The sequence below is a fragment of the Sinocyclocheilus rhinocerous genome, unplaced genomic scaffold, assembly GCF_001515625.1.
Source record: "Sinocyclocheilus rhinocerous isolate Xijiao unplaced genomic scaffold, SAMN03320098_v1.1 scaffold2531, whole genome shotgun sequence".
In the NCBI taxonomy this organism is placed as follows: domain Eukaryota; kingdom Metazoa; phylum Chordata; class Actinopteri; order Cypriniformes; family Cyprinidae; genus Sinocyclocheilus; species Sinocyclocheilus rhinocerous.
Genome location: NW_015661073.1, coordinates 48,413 through 62,668, shown reverse-complemented (window position 1 = coordinate 62,668; position 14,256 = coordinate 48,413). Strand labels below are relative to the sequence as shown.

At 34.8% G+C, this 14,256-nt stretch overlaps 1 protein-coding gene across 1 annotated transcript in view; it reads right to left on the bottom strand.

Moving 5' to 3' along the window:
* cep120 (centrosomal protein 120) overlaps positions 1 to 12,088 on the bottom strand; it is a 25,441-nt gene extending 13,353 nt beyond the window's left edge. The window contains exons 1-10 of the mRNA XM_016535740.1: positions 12,040 to 12,088; positions 10,742 to 10,868; positions 10,552 to 10,666; positions 10,083 to 10,218; positions 7,946 to 8,094; positions 7,325 to 7,522; positions 6,009 to 6,233; positions 3,410 to 3,710; positions 1,960 to 2,128; positions 1,729 to 1,878 (exon numbers count right to left, since the gene is read on the bottom strand). Coding sequence (XP_016391226.1) covers positions 1,729 to 1,878; positions 1,960 to 2,128; positions 3,410 to 3,710; positions 6,009 to 6,233; positions 7,325 to 7,522; positions 7,946 to 8,094; positions 10,083 to 10,218; positions 10,552 to 10,666; positions 10,742 to 10,868; positions 12,040 to 12,088 — 1,619 coding nt within the window. The remainder of the gene's footprint in view (positions 1 to 1,728; positions 1,879 to 1,959; positions 2,129 to 3,409; positions 3,711 to 6,008; positions 6,234 to 7,324; positions 7,523 to 7,945; positions 8,095 to 10,082; positions 10,219 to 10,551; positions 10,667 to 10,741; positions 10,869 to 12,039) is intronic.
* Between the last annotated feature and the right edge of the window lie 2,168 nt (positions 12,089 to 14,256).

The following is a 14,256-nucleotide window of genomic DNA, read 5'->3' as shown; positions in this document are numbered from 1 at the left end:
TCAAAAAAACGAATTGAAGTAGCAATATTATTACGTAACTGTAACTTTATTATTGTAAAAACTTTACATTAATTTTAACCTTCAATATTATAGTAATGTAGTACCAGCTGACTCTCATGTATATTTTACAGCATTAGTTGAGGGATTTTTTTTTTCCTTGAGAAAATTTGGCATGTACTGTACCCGATATATATCCCCAAAATAATCGATATTGAATCGAATCGGTAATCAAATCGCAAGCTTGTGAATGAGAATCGAATCGTGAAATTTGTGTCAAAACCCAGCCCTAGATTTTATGGCTTGATACAGTGAGAATATGGAGGAAAAACGACTCAAACTGAGCAAAACTATGTATTTGGTGCAGATGTTGATAATTCTGATGCTTGTGCTGTAAATCAATGAGATGTTTATAACAGTACAGCAGATACTGACATGATATAAATATCAGTCGTCGCTCTATATCTCCAGTAATCTGTCTCAGTAAGATGAGATGTAAATGCTCCAAATATATAATGCAGTGATTGAGAGCTGAATAAATAAAGGCTCCTCAGAAGATGTGAGATGTTCTGGAGGCTTGTGAAGATCATTCCTCCGCTGAGGAACAGTGAAAGTAAAGCTTCTGGAAACAAACGCTCCTCAAAAGATCCTGAGGATCAGATTTGAGACTCTAAAACATGATTGATGGAGAATCAAGTAAAGCTGAGCTGCTTCAGTCCAGTAAGTGTTCATCTGGAAATATTACTACAGTTGATAAAAATCAGTCAAGATTTGACACGAGAAGCTCGAGCAGAAACTGGACGTTTGTACAGTTACACTAAAAGAGTCTAAATTATCAATCAGAGACAGAAGACATGCATTAGATTGTGTGCGACATCATTTAGAGACTTTCACATATCAAATATGATCCAGTAGCTTTAATACAGGGATTAAAGTGTTCCGTCAGTTCATAAAGAGAGTCACTTGATTCATTCCTGAATGATTCAGCCGTTCGAACGAATCAATTGAATTAATGATTCAGTGATAAAATCAGTGACTTGTTGCCAGCTGCTGGCGGATATAGTTTTATTTTTAGCCTATAATTTCAGTTATTTAAATCATTTAATTTTATATTTAAAACATTAATCTCCACATGAATGTATGAATTTAATTGCACTCATGCCACCTCTGAGCCTCATTAAACGTCTGGAAATGTACCTACAAGCCACTTTTGTGTTCTTCTGTGCCACCTCTGTAGTACAAATTAATTTATTAATACTACTTTCATATGATTGGTAACTTGGTTGTCTTATTCTACTTATTATTATATTGTTTTAAATAGAAATTTAAAAAAGATTGTAAACATAAATCTTTGAATTTGACAGATGAAAATGATGCCATTATAAAGGAAAAAAGAAAATACTCCTGTAAGTCACTTTAAGGAGTCAAATGTCACCTCGTATAATAAGGAAGGCTAATTTTTTTATCAGAATTTTTGATTATTGATCAGAAGGTGCTCCTAAATTTTTTAATTAGGAGGACAAGCGCTCCTGACTGAAATTATAGGCTAAAAATGAAACTAACTCCGCCAGCAGGTGGCGACAAGTCACTGATTTTATCACTGAATCATTCATTCAATTGATTCGTTCGAACGGCTGAATCATTCAGGAATGAACCAAGTGACTGTCTTTATGAACTGATGGAAATCCGTAGTTTAATCTCTGTTTAATAGGGTTAAAGGTCTGATCTCACCTGAGGAAAGTGTCCTGAAGCTGATTGGGTAAAGCGGCGAAATCAAAGGCGCAGTACGACTGCGGCAGAAACACCTCCGTGTTCTTCTTCACCTCCACCGCTGGACTCGTCATGATGGGAGCCGCGCTGCCGAAGAACTGGTAAGCGTATCTGGGGAAAGATACACGTTAGGACACGAGCAGGAACATGCTAAAGCTGCGTGTCGAAGCTCAGGCTGCGAGCGTGAGTCACCGGAGGACGCAGTTGATGGGGAAGCTGGTCCTGAGGTCTCGGATGCTGCGCAGGTCCAGGGAGAAGCAGTAGTGATGTGCAGACGCAGGGATGGAGATCTTCGGTGCAGAAACAGAGACGGACGAGTCTGCAGCATCAGCTTCAGTCACATCTGGGACAACAGGTGCATCTGAAAGAACATGCTTCAACAGTCACACATCCGCTGCTACTGCATTCACAGCGCTATAGCATAAGAAATATGTGACCCTGGAGCACAAAACCAGTCATAAAGGTCAATTTTTTTTAATCATATGCATCAGCTGAATAAATAAGCTTTCCATTGATGTATGGTTTGTTAGTATAGGACAATATTTGGCTGAGATACAACTATTTGAAAATCTGGAATCTGAGAGTGCAAAAAAAATCTAAATATTGAGAAAATCATCTTTAAAGTTGTCCAAATGAAGTTCTTAGCAATGCATATTACTAATCAAAAATTTAGTTTTGATATATTTACAGTAGGAAATTTACTAAATATCTTCATGGAACATGATCTTAATATCCTAATGATTTTTGGCATAAAAGAAAAATGTATAATTTTGACCCATACAATGTATTGTTGGCTATTGCTACAAATATACCCCAGCGACTTAACACTGCTTTTGTGCTGCAGGGACACAAATCGCATTTTAATGATTACTAAGGAGCTATGAGTTTCCAGTCTGAACTGAATGAGACTTTTTTCTCAGAACTGTGAGATATAAAGTCCAATTTTGAGGGGGGAAAAAGACTGACATGTTCTCAGAATTGTGAGTTTATATCTCACAATTCTGAAAAGTCACATTTTCAAGATTTAAACTCAATTCTGAGAAAAAAGTCAGAATTGTGAGATAAAAAGTCACAAACGGGCTTCCATAGACATCCCAGTCTGGTGACCGCATTAAAATTTACAAAAGTGATTTTATATACACAAAGCATAATAAAAAATAAGTGTCTACTTAAATGTTTCAAATAACTTTTTTGAAATAAAATGTCAAAATATGGGTGAAATGAAGTTTATGACAGTGATACACCAGGACTGGAACTGAGAACCACTATTATATATGTACACACACACACACACACACATTACTTTTATTCTCTGCACAGTTCTGTATAGGGCTGCAAGATAAATCGCATGTGATTATGAGCGCGATATTGCGTAGCTTGTCAGTGAACTATGGCTCTGTGTAGTAAATGCCGCTCCATCTGAAAGCACATGATGATGATTTACTACTAATCACAGAACCGGCTTTACTGACAAGATGCGCATGATAATCACATGCGATTTATCGTGCAGCCCTAGTTCTGTATACATTGGATTAATTTTAATAACTTTAATGTCGTTGAATTGTGCACAATACACTAGGAATATACAAGTATCGGAGAGGGGCTCAATATCGATATATTTTACATGTGCTTGAACACTTGCCGTGCGCTGTGGGCGGGGCCTGTCTGTCATGCGCTGTGGGCGGAGCCTGTCTGTTGTGCACTGTGGGCGGGGCCTGCCTGTCATGCGCTGTGGGCGGGGCCTGTCTGATATCACTGCACAGACTCTCGGCCTCGCTCTCAGAGTGCTGGTGCTCAGGAGAAGCGTCTGGAGACCGGAGAGGCCGGTCCGGTGATGGGGTCCTAAGGGCTCTGGGCTCCTCTGAGGGACGTTCACGACGGGCGGCTGGAACGGGGCCTTTCTTCACTGGAGTTTTAGGTCCATTCTCAATGGGTACTTCCAGCTGTTTACAAAAATATGCCTGTTAAAAACACTGAAAGGCCGTAACCAGTAACAAACTATACAGACAACACCATCCTGAGTCTAGAACTCAACAGAACAGCGTTTAAGAAAAAAGATAAAGCAATAAATTGGTATGTTTCGCCAGGCCGCGAAGAAATATAGAGCTAAGTATCATCAGCATAACAGTGAAAGCTAACACCGTGTTTCCTGATGATATCTCTCAAGGGTAACATGTAAAGCGTGAAAAGTAACGGCCCTAGTACTGAGCCTTGAGGTACTCCATACTGCACTTGTGATCGATATGATCAATTTGAAAAACTAACGGAATGCATAGTCGATATAAAAAACTGGATGACGAGTAATTTCGAAAAAATAAAATAATAAAGGACAATAGTTATTAAATGCACCATATCTAAACATTTGTACCATTACAAATCAACCTTCGGTGTTAGCAAAGCTTTCTTGCACCAAAAAATAAATGATTGGTTACACACTACATAAACACATGCGAAATGACAAAAAAACCTCCCTGCCAAGCTGCTGAAAACTGACTATCACTGACTATCATAGGTTAGCGAGATTAGAGTTGTGACCTTAATAAGATTAAGTTTTTTTTGGAGGTCATAAATGCTATTTTTGGTCTGGGGAGGAAGTTTTGATTTCACAGTCAGAGTTATTTAACTCTTTCTCCGCCATTGACGAGTTATCTCGTATTTTACAAGAAAACGCTTCCCCGCCAAAGACGAGTTTTTACAGCTTTCCGTGTTTTCACTGTTATACACTCGGGGGTGCTATTACACATCTGAATGAGTACAAAACCTCCCGAACAAAAACAATTGTGAACAGGACGGAGAAACGAGCGATCTCTTATGTAAACAGATGCATATGAAAAATAATGTGATCATCAGCAATAGACAGCATATAAATGAAAACTGCATAATGTTACAGAGTAAAATGTTGATCCGGGAAGTGGTATATGTCTGTGCAAGCTTTGGAGGTGTTGATGGAAGCGATTTACTGGATTTATGCTTTGATAATCGTACTGAATATTACCCAGATGTAGTTTTTGATCAAAATGTGATTTTCTCACCTTTTTACTCAAAATTATGCATTTTTATGAAACATACCTATATTCAAGTGTTGATAAAAAAAAAAAGAATGCTTTAAGCTAGAATAAAACGGAATTTTTTGTTTAAAGTAGAGGCATTAAATAAAACCATAAAAACATTTTCATTAATTGAAAAAATTATTATAAACTTTAACTGAAATAAAATATATTAAAAAAAATAAAAAAAAACTTTCAGCTAGTTCCCAAGGGAACATTTCTCATTTTCGTTAAGTTTAACTAAGTTTACTGAAAGAAAAATGTATAAAAACTATATAGACATATGTAAAAAATTATTAAAATAACAAAAACACACAATAAAATGACTAAATCTGTAACTAAAATTAAAATGAAAACAGAAAATATAAAAATAAAACCTAATTAATAACACTGCTCATAATAAATCAAACTCTTATAAGATTAAGAAAAATCCTGCTTCATGAACATTTGTTTTAAAAGTGCAAGAAAATGTCAAAAAGCAAAAAGCCTCAAATATCACATATGAATATGATCAATGCTATTTTAGGATCATTGAGATACTATTATAGTTTTCATAAATATTTTGAATTAATTTTTATACGGTTGTAATTTTATTTCTAGTTAAAATTTGTATTCTAATTTTATTTTTTGAATTAGCTTTTATTGTAATAAGAAAATATTTTGATAAATTTTTAATAATTATTTTTGTCATTTTTATTTATTTTATATTACTATTTAGGTTTAAATTTATTTCTAATTCAGTTTTTGTTTTTATTTATTTCCAGTTAGCATTTTTTTTTACCAATATATTTATCTACTTTTCACAAAATATGAATTACACACCAATAAAAAACATTAATTCAGAAAAACAATTTAAGAGAGAGAGAAAAATAAATAAATTAGTAATAATAAATTATCTCAGAAAATACAAGATCCCATTTCAGCATATCAAAACACATTAATTCAGAAAAACATTTCAAAACAGACAAAAAAAATTAATAAATACCAAACACCTCAGAAACTACAAGATCTTTATTAGTTGTTTTTATATGTCTATATAGTTTTTTTGTTTTAGTTATTTTAGTACGCCAAGTTAAACTAAATGAAAATAAGAAATGTTGCCTTGGCAACTAAAGTTTGAGACTTGTATTTTAACTTCAGTGAAAGTTGATTTTATTTCCAGTAACAGTTGTTTAACTCTGCATGTGATCAGACCTGATTGTTGATATCTTCGGCTCTCAGTGTCACAGACACGCTCACAGTCGGCTGCAGGTCCGGCGGGACACACCGCAGGCTGGGCTTCACTCGGTTCAGGGGCTGCAGGATGAAAGCGCCCTCTATAATAGCGGGACGTTTAGTCAGATCAGCGCTGCTCGTCATTAACCCGGCTAGACTGACGTCAGTGCTGCCGAGAGACTGCTTTCCACAGCAGAGATGGATCTGTGTGCAAAACACATACTGAACATGCATCACTGTTACTAAAGACTAGGGCATGTTCATTTGGTGCGATTAATTATGGAAAAACTAACATGTTAAAATGATTAATGCATTTAATGTGGCGCCCCGTCCAGAATGCAGTGATATGAGCCTAAAATTCAAGATATGAGTGCACAAAATAAATCAGCCTCTTATGTTTATATCATATGTGTCCCTGCAGCACAAAAGCAGTGTTAAGTCGCTGGGGTATATTTGTAGCAATAGCCAACAATACATTGTATGGGTCAAAATTATACATTTTTCTTTTATGCCAAAAATCATTAGGATATTAAGATCATGTTCCATGAATATATTTAATAAACTTCCTACCGTAAATATATCAAAACTTAATGTTTGATATCCTAACAAACCATACATCAATGGAAATATTATTTATTCAGCTTTCGGATGATGCTTAAATCTCAATTTCACAAAATTGACCCTTATGACTGGTTTTGTGCTCCAGGGTCACATATGATACAGTTTAGCAATATCACACCAGCAAGAGTGCTGCTTCTCCCCAATATCTGCACCACTGCAAATGTGATAGTGATTTATACAAAAAATTTATATTTTAGACATAATATTGTCTGCTTTGCTCAGTTTCACAAATGAAAATAGCCCACAGCAGAACTGTTGAGCATCTCTGATCAACACACAGCAGTGATTCGTTACTGAACGAGTCAGTGTTTTTGAATGAATCGAGTCATTTAGAAGGCTGCGCCCTCCGGAGGTCGCATTCGAAGGCTGCATACGTCATCGAGGCTGTCTCATTTCAGAAAAGCAAGTAGGACACTCGGAATGCGACCTTCGAATGCGACCTTCTTTCACAGGAATTCGGAGGATGCATGAGGTGTATCCTTCGCTGCTACAGATAACCCACATTTCTCAGCCAATACTGATGTGCGATTATCTAGATTAACTATCTATAACTAGCACATCATGCAATTAATCAGATTAAAATTTTTAATCACAGCCCTACCAAAGACAGAGAAAACGAGCAGTGTGATAAATCTGTGCAGATGTGTTGAGGTCTATCAGAGATCCGTGCTGACCTGCAGACAGGGCTGCTGTGCGAGGAAGAGCCGCAGGACTCGCTCACTGCTGCGGATGCGGACGGACGCTCGCTCGGGCTCGAAGTTCGGACTGAGGAGGTTCTGGAAAGGTTCGCTGGTGACGTCGTTCCCCAACAGAGTGTAATAGAAGAAGAACTCTGCGCCCTCGCTGGACAGCTTAGTCGAGCTGGAGATCAACTGAAGAGCAGGAAGATGTGTCGTTTAGTCACTGCGCGCACTGAATATGTACGGGCTGGACAATAATCTAATATCAATATGTATCGTGATACGAACCGCTAGTTCCATCACTCTCAAAGCGCCTCCTGCTGGCAGAGAATCAGTTTGCATTTTTAATAATAAGCCCGTCTCCAGCAACAACACTATCATTTTTTTTTTTGGGAAAGAAATTATAGAAATTAATACTTTTATTTAGCAAGGATGCTTAAAACTGATGATAAAGGCATTTATAAATGTTGCAAAATATTTCTATTTCAGATCAATAGAGTTCATATCGATATCGGAATTATATCGCATCGACCGAAATGAAGAAATATATCGTGATATATATTCTGGCCATATCGTCCAGCCCCATCACAGACATACGACGGCAGCTCTGTTCACCTGCTCCAGTTTAGTAGCAAACGCAACCGTTACCGACAGCACAAACATGTCGGCGCAGACATCTTCAGGTCCGATCTGATGAAAGCCTTCTTCCTCGTTCAGAACCGGCCTGAGTTCACCAGAGTCCAGAGGAACCAGCGCCGGAGAGCCTAGAGTTCACAGTGACTTCATTAACAAAATAATCATTAGCGTTAACATGAACCACACTCACGACTCGTTTAGGGTTCATCACATCACGGACATCACCTACGCGCAGACATCTTCAGGTCCGATCTGATGAAAGCCTTCTTCCTCGTTCAGAACCGGCCTGAGTTCACCAGAGTCCAGAGGAACCAGCGCCGGAGAGCCTAGAGTTCACAGTGACTTCATTAACAAAATAATCATTAGAGTTAACATGAACCACACTCACGACTCGTTTAGGGTTCATCACATCACGGACATCACCTAAAAACACAGCCCAAAACAAAGACTACTAGTTAATATTAACAATAACCAATAGCTCATCCGTGTTGCTTTAGTGTCATTTATATATGGTTTTATTGTTTATTTATTTTTTGAATGAGGTTTTACTGTAATATCTTATTATACAATTACTAACAATTATTATACCGATTATAAATATTTAGATTAATTTTTTGTAATTATTTTTGTCATTTTTATTTATTTTATATTACTATTTAGATTTAAATTGATTTCAAATTCATTTTTGTTTTCTAGTTAGCTTTTTTTTTTTTTTTGCCAATATATTTATCAACTTTTCATAAAATATGAATTACACACCAATAAAAAAAAAATTTCAGAAAAGGTTTATTTATTTTTAGAATTAGCTTTTATTGTAATAAGAAAATATTTAGATTAATTTTTAGTAATTATTTTTGTAATTTTTATTTATTTAATATGACTATTTAGGTTTAAATTTATTTCTAATTCAGTTTTTGTTTTTATTTATTTCCAGTTAGCTTTTTTTTTTTACCATTATATTTATCAACTTTTCACAAAATATGAATTACACACCAATAAAAAAAAAAAACTATTTAAGAGAGAGAGAAAAATAAATAGGCCTGAGTTCACCAGAGTCCAGAGGAACCAGCGCCGGAGAGCCTAGAGTTCACAGTGACTTCATTAACAAAATAATCATTAGCGTTAACATGAACCACACTCACGACTCGTTTAGGGTTCATCACATCACGGACATCACCTAAAAACACAGCCCAAAACAAAGACTACTAGTTAATATTAACAATAACCAATAGCTCATCCGTGTTGCTTTAGTGTCATTTATATATGGTTTTATTGTTTATTTATTTTTTGAATGAGGTTTTACTGTAATATCTTATTATACAATTACTAACAATTATTATACCGATTATAAATATTTAGATTAATTTTTTGTAATTATTTTTGTCATTTTTATTTATTTTATATTACTATTTAGATTTAAATTGATTTCAAATTCATTTTTGTTTTCTAGTTAGCTTCTTTTTTTTTGCCAATATATTTATCAACTTTTCATAAAATATGAATTACACATCAATAAAAAAAACTATTTAAGAGAGAGAGAGAAAAATAAATAACTAAAAACATCTCAGAACATACAAGATCCCATTTCAGCATATCAAAATACATTAATTCAGAAAAACATTTAAAAAATCATAATAAATTAATAAATACCAAAAACCTCAGAAACGACAAAATACCATTTCAGCATCAAAATACACCTGCCATTACATAATGCAAACCAGTTAGTAATTTTAATGCTCCAACTTAAAAAGGGAACTTATTTTTTTTCATTTAATATCTATTTCAATTAACAAACATGTTTTAATTATTTTAGTTAAGTTGTTTTAGTGGAGAAAGTTATTACATTTTGGTGAAATTTTTCAAAAACAATAATTTTAGACACTTTTTATTATCTGGAATAATTGAATGGAAGATACTAATAACCAGCATCAAGTACATTTTAGATTTCATGTTGATTTTAATAACGACGCCTGACAGAACCGAACCAGCACTGACCTGAGACACAAACATGCATGTAGAAGCTTTGAAGCGCATCAACAGAAGCAGAGAACGGGAGGAAAACAACGGCACAAAGAGATCAGAGGTGTGCATCAGCGTAAGAAAGAGCGTCAGGTACCTGGCCTCGGTGGAGCTTTCTTTGCCTTGAACTGCTCAGCTGTTGGTTTGGTGTCGTTCTCTAAGATCATGCTGATCAGAAGAGCAGGTTTCAGTTTCGTGTACTTGCTACTGAGTAAAGGATGCCATTTAGGAGCCTGAAGAACACATAGAAGACTTTCAGAAAAGCCAAAGCTTTCGAAAAAATCAAGTCGGCTAATGAGACTCAACCTTCTGTGACACGCACATAAGTACGATTTTTAATGTTTTTGAAAGAAGTCTTTACTGCTCACCATTTATTTGATCAAAAATACACTAAAAATAGTGAAATAGTTTTACTATTTAAAATAGCTGTGTTCTATGTGAATATACATAGAAAACAGCTGTTTTAAATTGTAATAATATTTCACATTTTTACTGTATTTATGATCAAATAAATGCAGCCTTGGTGAGCACAAGAGACTTCAAAAGCAGCAAGCGGACGATCTGACCTGCTTGATCTCTTGCAGTGATCTGAGATCGAGGACGATGTATCCCACACACTCCCTCGCAGACGTGCCGGAGTCGACGGCGTAACACTGTAGTTTGATGGGTGTCCTCTGGAGTCTGTGGGAGGAGCAGACGACGCTGAGTGAGAGAGAGGCGCTGACGGATGAGCATCATGTGACGAGCAGAACTCACCGGTGCTGATGCAGCGTCTTGCGGTCGAGCTCCCAGGCCAGCTCAGTGCAGAACGGCGGCTGCTCTTTGTGTTCGACGGGGTCTGTGGCCAACGTCTCTCCGTCAAAGCGCTTCAGTGTCACATGATCTTCAGAAATCATTCTAATATGCTCAGTTATTATCAATGTTAGTTTTTGCTGCTTAATATTTTTTTTGGAAACTGTGATACTTTTTCAGGATTATTTGATGAATAAAGGTAAAAAGAACAGCGTTTATTCAAAATATAAATTTTTTTAACAAATTCACATAGAAAACAGCTGTTTTACATTAGAATAATATTTCACAATTTTACAGTTTTTTCTGTATTTTTGGTCAAATAAATGCAAAGTAGAGACTTCTTTAAAACACATTACAAATCTTACTGACCCCAAACTTTTGAACAACAGTATATACTGTAAAAGAGCCATAAACATTGAGCTGCAGTGATTATAATGAGAAAAATATACAAGATAACAAAAAATATACACTAGCCGTGAAAAGTTTTCTCATGTCTTTTAAAGACGTTTCTTCTGCTCATCAAGGCTGCATTTATTTGATCAAAAATACAATAAAAACAGTAAAATTGTGAAATATTATTACAATTTCAAACAGCTGTTTTCTATGTGAATATGTGTTAAACTGTAATTTATTTCTGTGATGCGCAGCTGTATTTTCAGCATCATTACTCCAGTCTTCAGTGTCACATGATCTTCAGAAATCAGTATAATATTCTGCTCGAGAAACATTTCTGATTATTATCAATGTTGAAAACAGTTGTGCCGCACAATATTTCTGTGGAAACTGTCATACATTTCCATTCAAAAGTGTGGAGTAAGTTCGATTAAAAAAAGAAATTAATACTTTTATTCATCGAGGACGCATTAAATTGATCAAAAGTGACAGTAAAGACATTTATAATGTCGCAAAATATTTCTATTTCAAATAAATGCTTCATCTGTGAATCCTGAAAAATAAAACGATTACCATAATCATATATTGTGATATATACGTGATACTCTAATTAAGTACTGTAGAGAATACCATGGTAACGTTACTTACACCGAAAACATTATATTACCATGGCAACGTTACTTTTCGGAACTCTTACTAGTGACATATCTGTCAACAAACACATATTTAACTATAATTAATAAGCGTGTCAAGCCTCGAAAACAACTGGTGACTACTATGACAAAATCACAATCATTAATTCTCAGTATAATACTGCATTCGCTTTGATTTTACTGCAGGAGTCACACACAAACAAATCTCTCTCTTACCTTCGAGAACTGAAACAACAATCAGCAGCTGCTCTGGTTTTGAAGCCATGTTTTCAACACACTCATGATGATCTCAGGACGAGCTTGATCTGTTGTTTGTCTTTAGCGCGTCTGTTGTGCTCGAATAACGACAGTTAACTGTCAGCCTGCGGCACTTCCGCCGGAAACAGCGGCGTGTTTGTGTGAGTGAGTGAGGCGTGCTCCCTCCGCAGGACGGATGAGCGCGTTACAAGTTTCGCATAAATTACAAATCTTTTGTCTTTTTATGGAAAATAAATAGATGAGGTAAGTCACCGAATGTTTTAATGACATATATTACATATAAATTATATATACTTTGGCTTAATGCTTGTACTTTTGTCATATTCAGCGGTTTGAATCGCTTAAATGAGCGTTACCATGGTAACCGTAACCGCCAAAGTAACGTACAGCTAACAGAAAATTTCCCGCTAAACAGTTTTTTGCGCGTTTACGGTATTCTCTGAAATATATTCTAGTACTAATTAAATAGCATGTGTTATGTATCTGGAAATCATTCAGTACCACATATTCACTCATTTATTTGTAAAGTACTATATTTACTGTTTTCACAGTAAAACAACACGACAGAAAGATTGTGCTGTTCAAGCAGATCGCGTATTAATTTATTGTGATTTAACAAAAATACGTTCTAAGAACGTTTAGCTAACCTTCCCTCATGAAAACTTTATTTTTAAATGCTTTCTAAACGAACAAAATGTCCAGTTTAAGTTCTTCTTGGTTATGCGAACGTTAAAGGAACATTCCATTTTATCATTTCCAGACGTTATGGGAACGTTACTTTCGAATGTTCTCTGAACGTAGTAGTAACGTTGAAAAAAAAGTTAGACGAACGAAGTATAGATAATGTTTTGTGAACATTATTAATAATTAGTATCTGATAATAAGTGAACGAATGTTCTATTAATGTTTATTTGTTTATAACTTTGTTCCAGAACCGGTAACACTTATAATAACTTTCATTAATAAATCATTAACACAGATCATTAGTTAATATATATTCACATAGCTTAATGTTAATGTTTATTAATGTACTTATTAAACATTACCTAATGATTAACAGGTCATTATTTAATGTAAATTGAATTGCTTACAAATGTCTTTGACACTTTTTACAAATCTACAAATGATTTTAACAGAAATTATACAATGTTTTATACTTTTTTTTGTTTAAAAAGTTTATTTGTTAATGTACTTTTGAATGCCAACAAATGTCATTAAAATTACCTAATGCTCTTTTTTACATTTACAAATGTTGTGAAAAAATAGCTTAATTAGTCATTTTAAGCACTTCACAAACTATTCATGTTAACATATTATATCCATTAACTCACATATATTTGGTCTTCGTTTGTTGTATAGACTTCTACGAGTTTCACATCTTAACAAATACTGCAGTAGTCCCAAACTAAAGTTGAGACTATTCATCAATTGTAAATATTTATAAATGTTTACTGATCATTGAGTACCTTTATGAGCATTGAACTTTTAGCTGCTGTAACAAAGTTTGTGTAAAGGGTGGTTAGTTACGTTTAGCTAAATGCTTGCTAAAGATATAACGCACATTGTAATTTGGGTGCAAAACGTGTTTTTATTGCATCAACACTTATATTAGTATACAGTGCTGGGGAAAGTTACTTTTAAAAGTAATGCGTTACAATGTTGCGTTACTCCATAAAAAAGTAACTAATTACGTTACTTAGTTACTTTTTATGGAAAGTAATGCGTTACGTTACTTTTGCGTTACTTTTTAAATCTGGACAGGGCTTGCTTGTTTGTTTTTAAAATAAAAAAGTTATATTTTTGGCAAATATAAAAGCCTTTTCACACCAAAAGTGAAATGAATAAGCCTCAGGCTGAAGGGAAAGTAAATTTACGTCCGTACAGTAGAATGCAGAAGAAGAAATTTCAACACACTTCAGCAATAAAAAAAGAATTTGTGATTATTAGTACGGTTGAACTGGATCATCGAAGGGCAGAAGCAAAGACATTGGTTAATAGAATGGGATTAAATACATAAAGGATATTTGTGTTGTTTAACATTTAATTATTGCAGGTTTGCGTCATATTCTGAGTATTTCACTGTTTTAATTCATTTTGATGAATACTAAATCTGTTTTTTGTGAGTGGGATGAATTAATGCACATTCACATTTAGTCTAGAACTACAGTAACATCA